This window comes from Candoia aspera, chromosome 3 (genome assembly GCF_035149785.1).
Source record: "Candoia aspera isolate rCanAsp1 chromosome 3, rCanAsp1.hap2, whole genome shotgun sequence".
Taxonomy (NCBI): Eukaryota; Metazoa; Chordata; class Lepidosauria; order Squamata; family Boidae; genus Candoia; species Candoia aspera.
Window position 1 is genome coordinate 47,893,903 of NC_086155.1, and position 16,944 is coordinate 47,910,846.

The window sequence follows — 16,944 nt, forward strand, 5'->3', positions numbered from 1 at the left end:
TTAGTTTTCTTTGAGTTTTAGCGTTCTTGTCTCCGCCTCCGTTTTCTCCTTTGAAGGCGGGTTGTGCGGCTTTCGCTTCTTCTCAAGATAACTCATTTAGCCTTCTAGCGCAAAAATGCCCTCTAGGCAGAACAATAACACTTGCTCATGGGATTCTTGAGTAAGTTTGGAATGTATGCTTCCTGTTATATAGCATTGTAAATGTTACTTTAACATGTAGTTTTTACTTAAAGGTAAAGGTTCCCGTTTAGTCCGACACTAGGGGGTGGTGCTTATCTCCATTTCATGGCCGAAGAGCCCCGTTGTCAGAAGACTTTTCCGCGGTCATGTGGCCAGCATGACAGTCACAGAACACTGTTACCTTCCTGCGGAAGCGGTACCTGTTTATCTACTTGCATTTGCATGCTTTTGAGTTGCTAGGTTGGCAGGAGCTCGGGCAAGTGCAGGAGCTCATTCTGTCACGTGGGGCGTGGGTCTCAAACAGCTGAACTTGTGACCTTCCGGTCAACAAGCCTGGTGTCTTAACCACTGAGCCAAATTCTGCAAGTTTACTCAAGGCATGGAGCCTTTTTAGTGTTGGCCCTTCCTTCATAAAGCTTCCTCCATAGGCAGGAATATTGATATAGTTGCACTTTGGTTTGTTAATCAGGAAAGTTGTTGGATAGTGCCAGGGAGGAACAACAATTCTGGTCCATGTTGGCATCAAAGACACTTGGAACATAAATTAGCCAGTCCTTGAAACCCAGATTCAGGCTGCTAGGTAGTAAATTGAACTCTGGACTGCCTAGCTGGCATTTTCAGAAATGCTACCTTTTCCACACTTGGCTGGCTAGATGGGCAGAGCATAGAGGTCTCAAGATGTGGATGAAATGGTAATGTCTGGTAGAGGACTTTAGATTTGTTAGAAACTGGGGAACTTTGGGGGCAAGAGGAAACCTATATATAAAATGGGTTCCACCTGAACTAAAAGAGAAACAGATTGCTGGTGCACAACATCAGAAGGAGATAGGGAAGTTTTTAAAGTGATCCCCAGAGAAAAGCTGACAAGTGCTGGGCAGCATCCAGTTTGGGAGTGTGTAGATGTTTGGAAAATACTGTAAGGGAGAAGACTAATACTGAAAGTAGGTTAATGGATGTCAGGCTTCCTGACCAGGAATTGACAGAAAAACTCAGACCTCCTGGTTTTATACATGGGTGAAGCTAGAATTTGGTAGAACATTCGCAGAGACAGTTTTGGCTAGAAAACAAATGCAAATGAAGCAAATAAAAGATAGCAAATAAAAATGAAGCCAAATGAAACAGTAGATTCTCTGCTGTCCATGTGAGTATGAAAGTATCTGTTTCTTTACATGATACCTTGAACTTGAGCAGTTGTTGAGTGCTTCACTAAGTATTCTGTCCAAAAAAGAGTTGGCTTTCAGTGTACATGACAATGTACCAAAGACTGTGAAAAAACTCACACCAACAATGTTTGAAAAACTGCACTGTGTACATGTGTATCTGTGCCAATGCTAAGTAATTAGAGTACTTAGTTGTGAACAGGAATATATGATGGAAAACTGATGGAATGGCGATAACCTGTAGGATAAAGTTATTCCTGGATACAAGCATTATAGAAAAGAAAGACAAGTGTGCACTGGAGGAGGTTTGCTATTTTTATCAAAGAGGTTATAAAATCTAACTTACTAGAAAACTTTGGAAGACCAAATTCCTTCATTCTGCCATAAATGTAAATTAGATTTAGGATGATCTATTGTCCACCTGATTAAAATAATAGTGATCTTGACACAGTGAAATCAGGATGGAAAGGAAATGTTATTTTAATGGGGCTGACCACAAAAAAGAAACCCGATTTCTATGCATCCTAAATGACTGTGCCTTTGAACAGTTTTTGTTGGAACTGACCAGGGAGGAAGGGACTGGAGATTTAATCTTAAATAGTGAACAAGTTGTAAATCTGTACAGGTAGTCCTTGCTTACAACTGCCCCATTTAGCAACTATTCAGAGTTATGACAGTGATGAAAAAGTAACTTTGCCACCAGTCCCTGCATTTACGACCTTCATGGATCTGTAAAACAAAAAAAAGCTGAAGTAAGCTCATAAGCACAGTTGTGGTTTTACTTAGTGTATTTTGCTTAACAACTGAGTTGCCTGTCCCAGTTGTGATCACTAAATGAGGACTGCGTGTATTTTGTTTTTCATTAAACCCTGTGATTCACCTTCGTTCCTGTATTTGTATTTTGAATGTCATGTTTGTAGGACAACTTGGTACAAACAGAAATAATGTGTGTCTTAACAAATACTCCCTAGCCCAGTGCTTCCTAACTGTTTGACCCAATTATCCCTTTTCCTGGTCTAAAATGTCATCATACCCTCCCCCCTCCAAAGAGACTGTTGTTTTATACAATGGTGGCAGTCCCAACTGGACTCACAAACAAGCAATTAGAAATTGTTCCATTACAGTCATCCATCATCTAGTATCTGGAGAAATGACGACAGAGAGATGTACTCCGAGAATTATATCTTAGTTGAAATGGCCTTGGCAGTTGCTCCATGCAGGGATACATTTGCCCATTAGACAGTGTCATTTCCTGCATATACTTATACCTCTGTGCAAATAATTATAAAAATCTATATTTGGCAGCCCCCAGTCAAATAGACTACACAACCTGGAAAATCTTTGGGTTTTTCAGCGAGCTAACAGTGGGGTGAGCTTAATTGTCCAAAATGTGTATGTGGTAGTCATGATAGTTTTGCATTTTTATAGCTTTTTCCTCTCTTCTGTTTTTGCTATGTTTTTCTGTTTGATGATGTAAGCTGTCAAGAGTCACCTAAGTGTGGCGGTATTTGAGCACAATAAACACACAAAATGTGTGGGTGTGAGCATATAATGAGCTCAAGCAATTGCATGATAGTAACATTAATTTGACTATAATTCCTGTGTGAAGTTTCTTACAGTAAGTGATGTCTGAAGGATTAAAATACCTTATTTTCCCATGGTCCATGCCAAGCCAGGACTCCAGTGAAACACACCAGATGATCAGTGGAGAGCCAAAATATGTTTGTTTATCAAGTTGTACTTCTCTTTGTTTCCCTTTTTATAGAGTTCTGAAGTTTAGAAATTTAGCCAATCATTGTCAATGTAATGGAATGCATTAGCTTATTATAAACAAAGGTTTCCTTATCTTAGAGATAAAGCATATGCCTCCTTATTTATAGCAAAACAAATGTTTATCTATCTAGAGCCAAAACAGCTATGTTTTTCTATGCCTAAGGTATATGTCTTCCTTTACATGGGTATGCTACATGATGACTATTGTTTCTAATGGAGAAGCCAGCTTTTATACCATGGCATTACTTAATTTAAACTAATTGTAAACATATACAGAATATTCCAACAGTGACTTCAGCCTTGGCAGGTGCTCCAAACTCTGACACCTGTGTTCACCAGTGGTCAATAATCTAGAGCAGGGCCCACTCACTGTCTCGGTCCCCACACTTTCATTGCCTGTCAGACTGGACTAGCACCCACTCTCTGCCAGAACCCTGCCTCAGGAGGTGAATATTTAATTTTGAATTCAATGTTTTGGTACAAAATTTAGTTTAAAAAGGCTTTTAAACTGGAGGAGTTGCGAAAGCACACACAAATAAACATTATTTGCCAAAAAATGTGGCACCCCCCGCCCCAGTCTCTTAAAAGGCAAAAATGTGGGGAGGTGGATGATTGTTTAATTTGGTGATCCCCCATTTTTTGAATATTTATTGGTCCATGATTGCAGAACATTTGAGAAACTCTTCTGTAGAAAAAGAGACTTGCATAGTGACATTAGCCATAAATTCCTATGCATTTCTGTTTAGAAAATGGTCTTATTCGGTTCAGCTGTGTTTACTAAATTTTTAGTTTAAGTGTTATGATAACATCATGAATGAATATGGCTAGTTTTTGTTAAGTTCTCCAGTGGTGCTACTATTTTTTAAAAAAGAATTGTTCTACCTTGGGTAGAATGTTTGTATGTAGGGAGAATTACTTACATTGGTAAAACAACACTGAAAATGAATGTTACCTTTCTGGGCATGTTCTACATCAACACGATTCTCATGTGGATGGGCTGGGGTTGCCCATGCATTCGTATATAAATACCCCCTTACTCAGGTCTTGGTTATACTGGGAATAATGGATATGAAAAGTTGAAGCCTTCCCTTCCAGATAGCTCCACTAGTATCAACAGGAAAGTGTCAGGTCCAAATAGAAGAGGGAATGTCTTCTATTCAGAGATCTGAGTTTACTTAATTAGAAACAGAAAAAAGCAGCCTTGATTAGCTTATCTCCCAATTATTCTGATTGCTCTTTTTTCCATCACAGGAGATCCTTACATGGATCTTTGCTTGCAGAATGGGTTTCCTGCTGCCTACCAGGCCCTGTTAGATTGTCAGGTGCCTTCTCAGGTTTATAAAGGAAGATGTGTAAGGCAAGTCGTCCTCAGATACTCTCTTCTTTTTCACAGTTGGAGTGATGGAAGGAAGAACAACTTCTGCTGGGCCATGCAAGATGCTTTGAGATCATGTGCCGGTTACAGACTGCCCATCACTGCCTTAGTATTGATCTTAATCTGATGTTGTCATGTGGAGGCAATGTTCTGCCCTGGCTAATGTGGCATGAGACAAAATATCAGACAGCTACCTAACAGAAGAGGGGAAAAGTTTATGTTCTATTCCAAATTATTTGGTTGGTTCTGAACTCTTTTGGTTGTGGCTGAAAGAGTTGAATGTATCTAAAATATAATGCTGATTCACTGTGTTTTTTTAAATTCCTCACAGGCTTTGAAATATGGACAGGGGCTTTTTCCCATGTAGGCGGAGTTTCCGCAGAGGAAGAGGTGGTCATTGGTTTCACCAGAATGTAAGTTTTTGCTGTTTAAATCTTCCCAACTCTCAGCATTCGTTTCTTATTTCATACATCAAAGAACTTTACTCAGTACTAATTCTATGAAAAGAGCAAAAGATACACACACACATTCTTGGAGAATAAAGGCTATTTTTCTTCAAAAATTAATCTGGTTCAAAAACTGCTGCTTTGTAATTTTTTTTATTATGAACAAAATGAAAAGAACGGTATACATGCTATCTAGAACCTTAATGCTGTGGCTGAAAATTGAGGAAATTAATGTGATGCTGGAAGAATTTTTAAAAAAAGTGTCCACTACCTCTTACTATTGATTTGAATGATATTGACCTAATTCTTTTTTTTTTTAATAAGAATTTTATTAAGTTTCAAGCAAAGATAGAAACTACAGAAGAAACAAAAAACTACAAAGAAAAAAAAAACTAAAAAATTATCTGACCATTCCTTAGGCAGCATCTCTTCAGCCCATTTCTCAAGATCTTTCTTACACACCATTACAAAAGTGATTCAGTCCTCTAAAGGAAGATGCAGATCCCAATACATTTGCCTTCATGCAGGGCTAGCCAGTCTAGGGAACCTAGGGACCTGTCCATTTTGCACTGTTGATTTGCATATTGCCTAACAAAGTACAAGATATGAGCAATTGCTGTATATTAAAAAAATCACCTTTCATGTCTTTGTTTTACTCAAGCTATTAGTGTAATGGTTTATTGGAGTTTTGAAGTGTACTGTCAGACTTCCCTGAGGCCATATAAAATTTTGTTTTTATCTTTATATTACTCCCTGTGGCAAAAAGTGTCTTTTGCTATTTTGGCTGAAACATAATTTGATTACAGTGTTACAAGAGATAAAGTAGTGGGGGAAACAGATGAATGGAATTTGAACCCAAAGAGAAATTTGGATGTTCAGAGGAAGGTGAAAAATAAGGAAGCCACTAGACCAGGCCTGGGTACCAGCTAGCAGAGATAAGAATTGCTCACCAAGAAACAATAATTGAGACCAAAGCAGGTCCAGAATGACAGCTACCAAAGATAAGAACGGTTATTCTGCAGTTCACAAAACAACAGAAAGCTGAGGTGATGTGGAAAAGACTGAGTGATAGACTGCTAGCAAAGGATTAAAAGGAACCTCATTTTGAGAAGCTTCACCACTTGTGCGTGTTACTAGGGTTTGGGTGCTTTCAAACTTAGTCCAACCCTACCACTTCTGGCCAGAACTCAGTCCCCCCCATTTTTTTTCTGTGCTATTAGGAATGGCCCATATATTATTACTGAATTCCAGTAGGTTTGAAATACAGAACCGAAAATTCTTTTAGTAATTTGTTTGCTGTATAATTTGTTTGGAAACTGCTAAGCTATTAGATTGTAGAATGTGGTTTAACTCTTTGTGCTGCCTGACGTGGGATAGGGAAATTATACTTTGCAGATGAAGGGGAGGAAAGGAAGCAGGTGATGAAGACAACAGGCAACAGCTCAGGAGGACCAGATGAGATGGTTTCTGATAGGAACTTAGACTGTTGGCTAAGACTGCAGGGAAATGTTTAATGGAAAAAGAAGGCCAAAAGCAGAAAGAAGGACCCAGTCAGGAGGCATGAACTAGGAAGATGGGACTGGCAGCCTAGATAACGAGGATAATTTTGAGCAAAGGAACCAAAGAGATCCCAGCATGACGGCAGCTCAAGACATGTGTCCATCTTGTCTTTATTCAAGCTTCCTGCATTTTGCGTCTTCTCTGTTCCTTCAGGTTGATTTGGACATGGATGTGGACTATGAACATTTCTGGGTTGTCTGTCCTGGTGGCAAATTAATTGCAATTAATAAAAGCACTCCTTAATAAATGAACCTATTAGGCTACCCTAGAGGCCCTAACGTTGTATGGACCAAAGCAGCCCAAACTTAAGCTGTGGTTTGGTATGGAGCACCTGAAACCAGTTGTTCCACTGAATGGTTCATGCACAGAATGTTTTGCACACTCCTGTTGTAAAGTAATTGCTTAACCAATCTACCATATGTAAGAGGGAATGTCCATTTTGGAAAGATAAAGTAGCTTCAGCAGGAGTTCCCATTTTATAGTCTTCCTGATCTAATGCTTACTGAATTGTTTGGGTGAGGCATGATGCCAGGGAATAGGTAAATAATCCAGTGATAAATTATGAATTCACACAGTTTATGTATACTGTAGCTGTCACACTGAATTAGAGATAGTCATAGTGCACAAGTGAAAGAGTGATTGGCAGCATTCAGTGACTGAAGGAAGGCTGAGGCAAAAATAGTAATGTTCCAAGAAGCTCACAAAACAAATGATGTAAATAATAGAGCAAGGATAGAAGGAAGATGAGTATCAGAGTTGGACAAGACACTGTCAGTAAAACTAAAAACATTGCATGGAATGTCAGTAAGAGGGTGTTTCAGATTATTGTGTGAACTGGATTAAATAATAGAATGTCAAAAGACAAACCCTCATTCTCATAGATGATGACATTATGGGATATTGTTATCAGAAGACAGCATTCTGGAGCAAAGGAAAACTACCTGTCCCAGAGTGTCCCTCCCCAAAAGGGAATAAAATTGGTATAAATGTCCAGATTTGGAATAACTGAAAGTTGCTGGTCAGAGTCCATCATGTTTTGCTGCATAGTATAAGAGGAGGGGATACAACTCTTTCATTTTCTGTTCTCCAGTACTGATCTGAATGCAAAAATGTACTGAATATATCAGTTATAAATTCTTATCTATGGAACTAATAGATAGGAACCTCTTGGTTTCCTTAGTAAGAAAGCAGTATTGATTAGCTGTGGAAACCTTTAGTACACGCAAGAACTGAGAATGTAATAAAAAGACACAGTGTATTGTAATTTTGAATAAATAAACCTATGCAGTTGTGTCTGTAGTGCATCTTCATGTTAGTGTACCCACTGAGGATAAAGATCTTAAATCGGCTTAAAGCTAGCCAATTCAAAAAAGGGGACCCATGATTGCACCATCAGTATTCAGTACAAAAAAATTTTTTTTTGCTGCACCGTTGGTCATCTTTTTGTGGGGATGTAAAACGATGCAGAACAGGCATAGTGATGTTCCTTAAGACTTAGCACACCTGTTTGGAACTTTAAATTCCCCACACTGCCAAAATGAAAAAAGAAATCCTTGGAAGTTCCAATGCTGCCAAGAAAAAATACAAGAAAATATACAAGGAGTGTCTTCAGGATACTTCGGATACAGGGGAAGGAGGTAGTCAAGTTGTGGAAGAATGAGAAAATACATAGGCACTGCTGAAACAATCTAGAACCTGGTCTTGACCAATTCAGAAAGAGGACTGAGGCTGCATGTGCATGTGCATGTTTTTCACAATTTCTCTTGGGCACAGTTTGGAAGCAGCCAAGAAAACAAATTAACCCAGAGTTCTCACTTGAGGCACAAATGACCAGGGTCAAATTATTCTACTTTGGACACATTATGCAAAGACTTAGCTGTCTGGAGAAGGCTCTAATGCTGGGAAGAGTGACAGGAAAGAGAAGAGATGACCAGCAGCAAGGTAGAGGGACTACAGTAATGATGAGTACACTGTTGGAAAAACTGAAAGACCAGGTTAGGGGCAGCTTGTTATGTAGAAAATCTATGTGGTCACTAAGAGTCACCCCCAAATTGATGGCTCATAATCAATCACAATCTTTTAGTGAGTTATGGGCACACAAACTCCATAGGCCACAAAACTTTAATGGAACAAAGCATTCTTTGCTCTCACTTTTACTCACACCGCATTCCTCTGCTCATTCATTGACTCTTAACAACCAGAGTTGGTCAAGTGTCTAAGAGCACGGAGTCCTTTATCTGAACAGAGAATTTACATTGGAATGTTTTGTTTCATGTCTTTCATACTTTGCCAGTTGTTTGGCTTAATTGCCTTACCCAACACTGATTTAAAAGCTGTCACTTTAAATGTTTGTCTTGCATCCCCATTTTCCAGGATCTGTTTTTCTAACTCCAGGAGTTTGTTTTCCTGTTCCCAGGAGTTTAATATGCCAGTGATAAGATGTGGACATGCCTCTCTCACATCCAAATAGTAGTTTCTTGAGTGCTCTTTCATTGACGTTGGCTCTGTTTTCTACCCTTATTTTCTTAAACCACACATCCTAAAAAGTTACCCTTTTCAAATATTATTCATTACGGCTATGCAGTAGAGAATATTATGAGTAATCTTGAATAAAATTGAACATTGCTAACACTGATGTTGGTCTCATACTTAGATTGATAATGCCACTCTATTCTGTTGGAAGTTAATTAAAAATACAAGTTGTGCATTATATTATTTATATTTCGAATTTAGTCACTGCCCATCTTACTCAAAGAGTGACTCTGGGTGGTTTCCAATAAATTATGCAAACAAATCCAGACAAACAACTTTATTCTCATATATTACTATCAGCACAATATATCATATTATTTATTTCAGCCCAGTAAGCACTTTTCTGGGAACTTGATCTCCCATGTCTTTCTTGCTAGTACAGTTCCTTCTCCTTTCTCTTACAAAAGTTCATCATTTATATAGTGTCTTTATACTAGTGCTAAGTTTGTAATTTTTCCCAAATGGAGAATTAACATTCTTTATGCAATATGGCATCTTTTAAAAATGATTTGGAGAGGAAATATCAGAAATTTAAGGTCCACTGGCAGCCAGAAGCCATTTTGGGAAGAGATACAGGCTTGCCTAATTTTTTTAAAAGGTCACAACCTGCCAATTCCTCTCCAAAATTTGCACATCACTCCCTGAAAGGTTGTGTAGATCTAGTTAATGCTGTAAATCATAGCACCCAAGTAGCAGTATTTTAAATATGATTCTTGGGCTTTAGAGAATCAGAACAGTTAATATAGTATATTAAGCCCAAGCCATCTGCTTTGCCTGTTGAATATTTGCACTGTGCTATAATATTGTCCATGAGCAAGTGGTAGAATGATGAAACTGCTACTTCGTTGGACAACCAGCTGTGATAATCTGGCCTTCTCTCAATATTATGATTTGTGATCTGTTTTTTTTTTCCCTTAAAGGATTCCTTGATTAATCAGACTGTGAATAATACTTACCTTTTTATTACCCAGAATATACCAAATGAGAACTTTTGGATGGATGATATTTGCAACATGCCACAGAATCAGTTTGTAGGCAGACCCCCTCCACAGTGGAACCAATACCATCCAGAACAAGAGAGGTATGTTACTTCTGCAGATTATATTATTTAGTCACATCTTTTGTTTTCTAGGTAGTTTTGGTTGCTGTTGTTTTGTTTAAAAATGAAGCTATTTTGAATTTCTTAAAATAGCAGGATAAATAGCAATAGACCCATAAAACATAAATAAATAAAAGCCACATAACAGTATTTATTTAACAAGCCTGGGCAAATAATTTTTTCACTTGGCGCTTAAACCGACTAGGGCCATGGTGGTTCAGTGGTTAAGACGCTGAGTCAGAGGACCATTAAGGTCGGCAGTGCAGCAGTTTGAAACCCGAGAGCGCGAGCCGCATGACGGAGCGAGCTCCCATCAGCTTGTCCCAGCTCCTGCTAACTTAGCAGTTCGAAAGCATGCAAGTGCAAGTAGATGAATAAGTACCACTTAGGTGGGAAAATAACAGGGACATGAAAGGAGCCCCCTCAGGCGTCCCCCAGGCAATGGTGGCATCACCGGCAAATCCTCTCAATACAGAAGTGCCTTGGTAGATGCTTGGTAGATGACACGAAAAAACCCCCATTAGAATAGACATTAAGTACGCATATCTGGGAAGACCATTCTAGAGCAGGAGTGCTATCACTGGAGAATTCCAGTCCTTGGTCGCTAAGCCACATAGGCCTGAATATATTAAAACCAATGTTTCAAATTAAGACTGGAATTGCTTGGAGAGCCAGAAAATCTTTGTTACATAAGCAAAATGTTTTCCAGATAACACATGCCTCTTAACCAGTTGACATTTCTGGAATAGTTGTTAAGGACAATCCTGTATACAATGTATTGCATTTTATTACTTGCTTACTGGAGATAGATGTAGCATTTATCACTCCAGCATGACCTTGGCCAAAGCTGAAATAATCTCCAGCCAGGCACTGAAAATAAAAATAAACAGCTTTTATTCAGCTGAGCAAAACTGCATAAGCCACAGACAATAGGAAAGAAGATACAGCATTCACCAGATTCTCTAACTGGAGCCAAATTAATGCATACAGGCTATGATATGGATGTAAGATAAGAGGCATTTAACAAGCTTAAAAGGACATCACCTCGAAGTGGAAGAAATGTATAAACAATCCGTCTTTCAACCCACCTTTAATTTTAAAAAAGCTCTGTTGAGCCATACAAAATAGCTGCACATAATAACCAAGTAAAAAATTGAGTCAGGGTCTAAAAATTACTATTGCTAATCCACTATTTATTCACATTGATATTTATGTCCTCAGAATGGTGATTTCTCTTGGTCTTCCATCACTTATGCCCATTATGTATGACTTATAAATCATAGAATCATAGAGTTGGAAGTGACCTTGGAGATCCTCTAGTCCAATTGTGTACCCAGGGCAGGAATCCTTGGACCATGCCTGAAAAATGGCCATCCAACTTTTGTTTGAAAACCTCCAGTGATGGAGTACCAACAACTCTAGGAGGAAGACTGTTCCACTGCTTCACCAGATGTTGTTTACATCTCAGTCTCCTTTGTCACTTACCCAGATACCATAAATGCAGTGTAGTAATATAGCCTCATGTCCTGGCTCCATTGCCTTCCTGTGTAATTAACTGAAATTATCATAGTTCATGAATATGTCTTTTAAAAGGCAAACTAAATATTAAGGGGAATGCATGAATATGCTAAATAAAATATAATATAAATTGATATAGTATGAAAGTCAACCATTATAAGAAATACAGAGAATTTCCAGCAGGTGATATCAGAGGACCATTTCAATCAAGTATAAATACCATTATGTGTCAAGGAAAAAAGCATGATTTAGTGAGTCTCCCAGGAGAGGACGTTCAGTCAAGGTTTCTTGGCTGGCCATGCTATCTTTAAATATATTTGTCAGGTATAGAAAAGAGTAGGGGCCTAAGATTTGAGCATACAGTAGCATACAAAATTGGGAATAGCGGTGAAAGTTTGGGCACAAATTATGAAAATGGTAAAAGAGAGATTGTAGTGTTTTTTAATAACTAATATGAGATGAACTGTGAGCCACTGAGCAGAACCTGTGGCTCAAAAGTTTGAACCCATTTCTTGTCTATTTTCAGTAAAAGTGAAGTCAGGTACTGTACCTTGAACCTTGTTTGTTTGTACTTCTGCAGGCCCTACGACATCCGTTTTGATAATTGCTTTCGAGGTTCCTACCAGAGGCGCCCTTACCGTGGTCCTCCTTATACAAGATCTAAAAAGACCTTCTCAAAAGGTTGGATTTGTAAGAGTAAAAGAATGGTGTACAGTCCAAGCAAAAGAGAATGAAAAAGGGAGAAGCCTCCAAATGGTACAGAAGAAAAGTAGCATATGTATAAGTGTAATCATGTAACAAAATATATAGTTTGATTTGGATTTCTGTGTTTCAGTAATATCCCTTGATGAGAAATGTTTCTTACTCCCACCGTAAAGAATGTGTTTTTCTCATGAACTGATTACAAATCAATTCAGCTAGGCTCATTCATTTGCCTGACTGAAACTTTGAGATACGAACTACGACACTGAACCACAGATCAAGCAATAACATTTTAGCTAGCATGTTATGTATATAGAAGTCTGTATAATTACAAAATTTTTGATTCAGTGTGTCATGCAAACCCAGGAAATTGAGTTAACTTATCTAGCCATGGATAAGAGTGCAATGAAAATGGAGAAGATTTGCAGCTGATGCCAGAGAGGATAAATCAAAACATGAGTTGATCTGCATAGAAGTCTGTCTTCCAAGTGTGTAGCAGATACACTTTTACGGCACGTACTCAAAAGGAGTGTCCTTTACTACTACTATTTCCACTATTTCTCAACCCAGGATCGTAAGCTGGATTCAGCTTTCTAAAAAATGCCATAGATCTCCTGTTCAGGAAAGCAGCATACATATATTAAGGGGAGAACCTTCCTCCTCCAGGTTCCAGTACAGTAACCAAAACAAATGGCAAAATTTAAAGACTGATTTATTAAAAAGAAACCATTTGGATGGAGCCTCTCTTCCACTATACTTATTCTTTAGCACAACAACTCATACATGTGTGTGATTGAAACCCCAATATTCTTTCACATGCTCTGAAAAGAATAATAAAGTTGTTCCAAATGTTTGGACTCTTAGCTCATGGAATTCAGTGGAAACTTCTTAATTTCATTTAACTCTGTTTCTCTATCTGCAGGAAGAGGTAGTTTTCAAAAGCCATCAAGTTCTTCCTGCTTAATCAGTGTGATGGTAAGAAATAAATAATATTAGGCAGATCCTTCAGGAACGGTGTGTGTTTCCAACACCTAATATAGTCAAAATATTTCTCATTTGTATGGGCATGGGTATCTGGGGAGGCAAGGGGACCAAGTGATGAGGTGTGAGTGATGATATCACACTTCTGACATGATTTATGTACTTACATCAAGCCTTGTTATGCAATTATATAATTGCAGCATTTGCACCTTATTTTGATATATCGCAGTTTGTTGTGGACACTGTTGCATATGAGTTGGAAAGTACAAGCAATCTTTTATTCTTGCATGAAGGAAGATACACTTATGTCTCAGTGGAACATCCTCAAAAGGATACAAATAAGGACAAAGTATTTATACAGCCAAAAAATTTCGCATATAGTATCATAGCAGTAGCTTCTGACCATTAATAATTGTTTAGAGAAATTATCATTGCTTCTTTAACTACTTCCCTGTTTCTGTGCCCCAAATAGTTACATTTCTTAATGTTTGGATATCTATCAAATTTTGCCACCGCCCATCTCCCCCCAAAGGGGGGACTCTGGGCAATTTACAACCAGGATAAAACATTAAAATACCATAAAAAGTATGAATACAAATATAATATGAAAATATATACAGTATAAAATCCAGATGACGATGCTAGTTGGAAATTGCAAGCAAAGCCAAAGGATCAGATCAGTTAATGAAGCTAGACATAAAGGCCCAAGCAAAATAGAGTATAGCTGTAGCGTTTATGTGGAAGAAAGGGTGAAGAGGCAGAGTGGTGTGATCCACTTTTTCCCTGGTACCTTATATAAACTCCATATTATCCTATATCACCCTTTATTGTATTACTTGCTTGCCTTTGCACTCTGTATTTCCCTTGCTTACCCTCTTAATAGCCTTACCTTGTACTGACCTTGATGCAGAAACTGCCTGCTGTCCTAGACTTATGCTATTTATCTCGCCCTTATTGCTGTTATGAACAGATGTATAACTCTCTAAAAGGGAGGATAAGTTGATAGATGCCAAGAAAAAACATCTCCCTGGAATGTTCTTGGCAGGCACCTCCAGGCGCTAAATCAGATTATTCTCCCTCACGAAAATATGTTTAAGACAAGAGAAATCAGGGTGGGATGGGAACTCCATTGTAAAATTAACTGGGAAGTGCAGTGTTCCAGCTGGTATGAGGAGGGCTCTATCTGCAGTCTTTTTCGGAGCTCCTGTCTGCAGAAAGGACATTTAGGTATACATTCTCTTGAAATTATATTACTTTTGTCAACTTTTGAGCTCTTTGTTCTATGACTGTATTTTTTTGAATCCTCAATAACCTACAGGTACCTATCTGGTCACTGGGTGCCAGAACGATAACCTTAACTAAATTTAACTCTGGTTCTACATTAATAACTAAAAGAGGTGACCTTTGTGCTAAAAAAGCAGAACATATCATTTTTTCTCCCAGTAGAGTTCCTCTGTTTCTAAAAGTTGCCTACCATGCAAAAAATTAGAAGAGAACTGTTTCCCATCACTTCATTTGCTAAGAGATTCACTTATTAAACACACCAGAATCTTGCTGGAAAAATAAAAGGCCATCATGTGAGACTCTTCTTCTGTTGCAGTCAAAGAAAAAGTCTGAGAAGGAGGAAAAACAGCCAGAAGACTCCAAGGAAATTAAACAAGACAAGGGGAATACTGCAACTTCAGGGAAGGAAGGTGTTCCATCCAAGGTAATAATAGGAAAAAATTGGGGGTGTTTGAATAATAAGATAGTGAGTTTTCAGTCCATGAGAAGATGTTGGGAATGTTCATTTCTATACCTTGTCCTGCAACAGTGTTTCCCAACCTCGGCAACTTTAAGATGTGTGGACTTCAGTATGCTGGCTGGGGAATTCTAGGAATTTTTAAGTCCACACATCTTAAAGTTGCTGAGGTTGAGAAACACTGTTCTACAAGGATGTATCATTCTTAGCCCATGGTTTTTAAACCACAGTGACTAAACTGAATTGAAATAAGACAAACTGCACTGTGTCTTGGAATCTTTCCAAATCCACTGGAAAAGACACCTTTACTTTTTAAATCTCAGTGCCCAGTAACTATAGCCTGGCTTTGGGGAGAAGTCAGAGTTCCAAATTGTTCAGTTCCTTAAAAGTAAGTTCTTGTACCTTGAGCTGGGCTTGAAAGCAAGTAGTTAATCAGTGCTATCCTTTTAAAATTGGTGCATCATGATTCTTCCTGGCTGTGTCACTAGAAGTTTAGTCACAGCATACAGTGCTCATTCCAGCTTCTGGGGTTTCCAGAAGTTCTCAGATACTAACTGCAATTGGGACTGGCAACTCCATCACTAAATGGAGCTTTATATTAGTAGTTGTAGTAATTTAGTCAGATCTCTGTTACCAAGTTATCACTATCCATGGTGGGTTGTATCTGCCAAACCTGCTGAGGGTGGCCCAAGGCATCCATGATTCTGAGGTTTCACTAACAAATCTGGATCATGTATCTGCTCTGTTAGGTTGCACACTGATTGCCTGAATGTAAAAATATTTACTCTGTAATGTCTCCATCTGTTGGAATCAACTTCACTTTATTTGTATCTACCTAGCTCAATATTGAATCTTAGCATTTTTCACCTGGTTCAGATAACAGAGAAATAGAGCTGAATGTCACCAGTATTAGACCCTCCAAACCCCTCTGATGTATTTGCTCAGTAGTTTCATACAGATGTGAAAGCACATAAGAGATAAAATAGAACCTACAGAATTCCACAGGACAATTATCATAGGATTAAATAGCTACCATCCCCAGCACTGCTCCTTTCTGAAATAGCTGAACTGTGACTCTGTACTCAGCTTACAGAGCTGCAGCAAGATGATATCACGGGTAATGGTGTCAGAATTCCATTAGTCCATACTTCCTGACAGAGATGATCTATTAGAGGAATCAAGGAATCTGCTTATTTGAATTATAGGTAATCCTCACTTACCAACTTCAGTTGGGACTGGCAACTCCGTCACTAAATGGTGCAGTTAAGCATGACATCATATGACCACACTGACTTACAATGTCAGTTCTGGCAGTGATTAAGTGAATCACCACACGTCATTAAGCAAGACATCATGTGACCACAACTTGCAACTTCCTGCTGGCTTCCCCATTGACTTTGCTTGTTGGAAGCTGGCTGTTAAGGTCACAAATGGTGATCACATGACCATGGGATACTGCGACCATCATAAATGCGTGCCAGTTGCTGAGCACCTGAATTGCGATCATGTGACAACAGGGATGCTTGGACAGCCACAACTTCAAGGACCGGTCATCTCTATTTTCAGTGCTGTGGTAAGTTTTAATGGTTGCTGAATGAGTGGTTGGTAAGCGAGGACTACCTGTAATTCAAATTCAGATCATACTTCATATTCAGATATACATGAAATTGATTAGCTTCCATCTTGTGAGCTCCTTGAGCATATTAGTGACTGGTCAATAATGTAATCTCCAAAGAATATTTCTCAAAAATTGGCCATACATCTTGAAGTTTTATGCACTGGTGACTTCAGTTTTAATTTATTTGCCTGTATTTTTAAGAGAAGAGAAGGGACTCTCATTTCCTAGTAAAAAGAGAGTATTTTTTTCTTGGGGAATA

General features: G+C 38.5%; 1 protein-coding gene across 2 annotated transcripts in view; it reads left to right on the plus strand.

Moving 5' to 3' along the window:
• LOC134493210 (uncharacterized) overlaps positions 1–16,944 on the plus strand; it is a 156,079-nt gene that overhangs the window by 118,519 nt on the left and 20,616 nt on the right. Inside the window, exons 2-6 of one of the 2 annotated variants that reach the window (XM_063297581.1) lie at positions 4,820–4,901; positions 9,998–10,107; positions 12,224–12,324; positions 13,268–13,320; positions 14,927–15,034. In XM_063297581.1, the coding sequence (XP_063153651.1) occupies positions 4,830–4,901; positions 9,998–10,107; positions 12,224–12,324; positions 13,268–13,320; positions 14,927–15,034 (444 nt within the window). In that variant the 5' untranslated portion in view covers positions 4,820–4,829. Of the gene's footprint in view, positions 1–4,819; positions 4,902–9,997; positions 10,108–12,223; positions 12,325–12,787; positions 13,321–14,926; positions 15,035–16,944 lie in introns of both variants that reach the window. The other variant, XM_063297582.1, reaches the window with a different exon arrangement.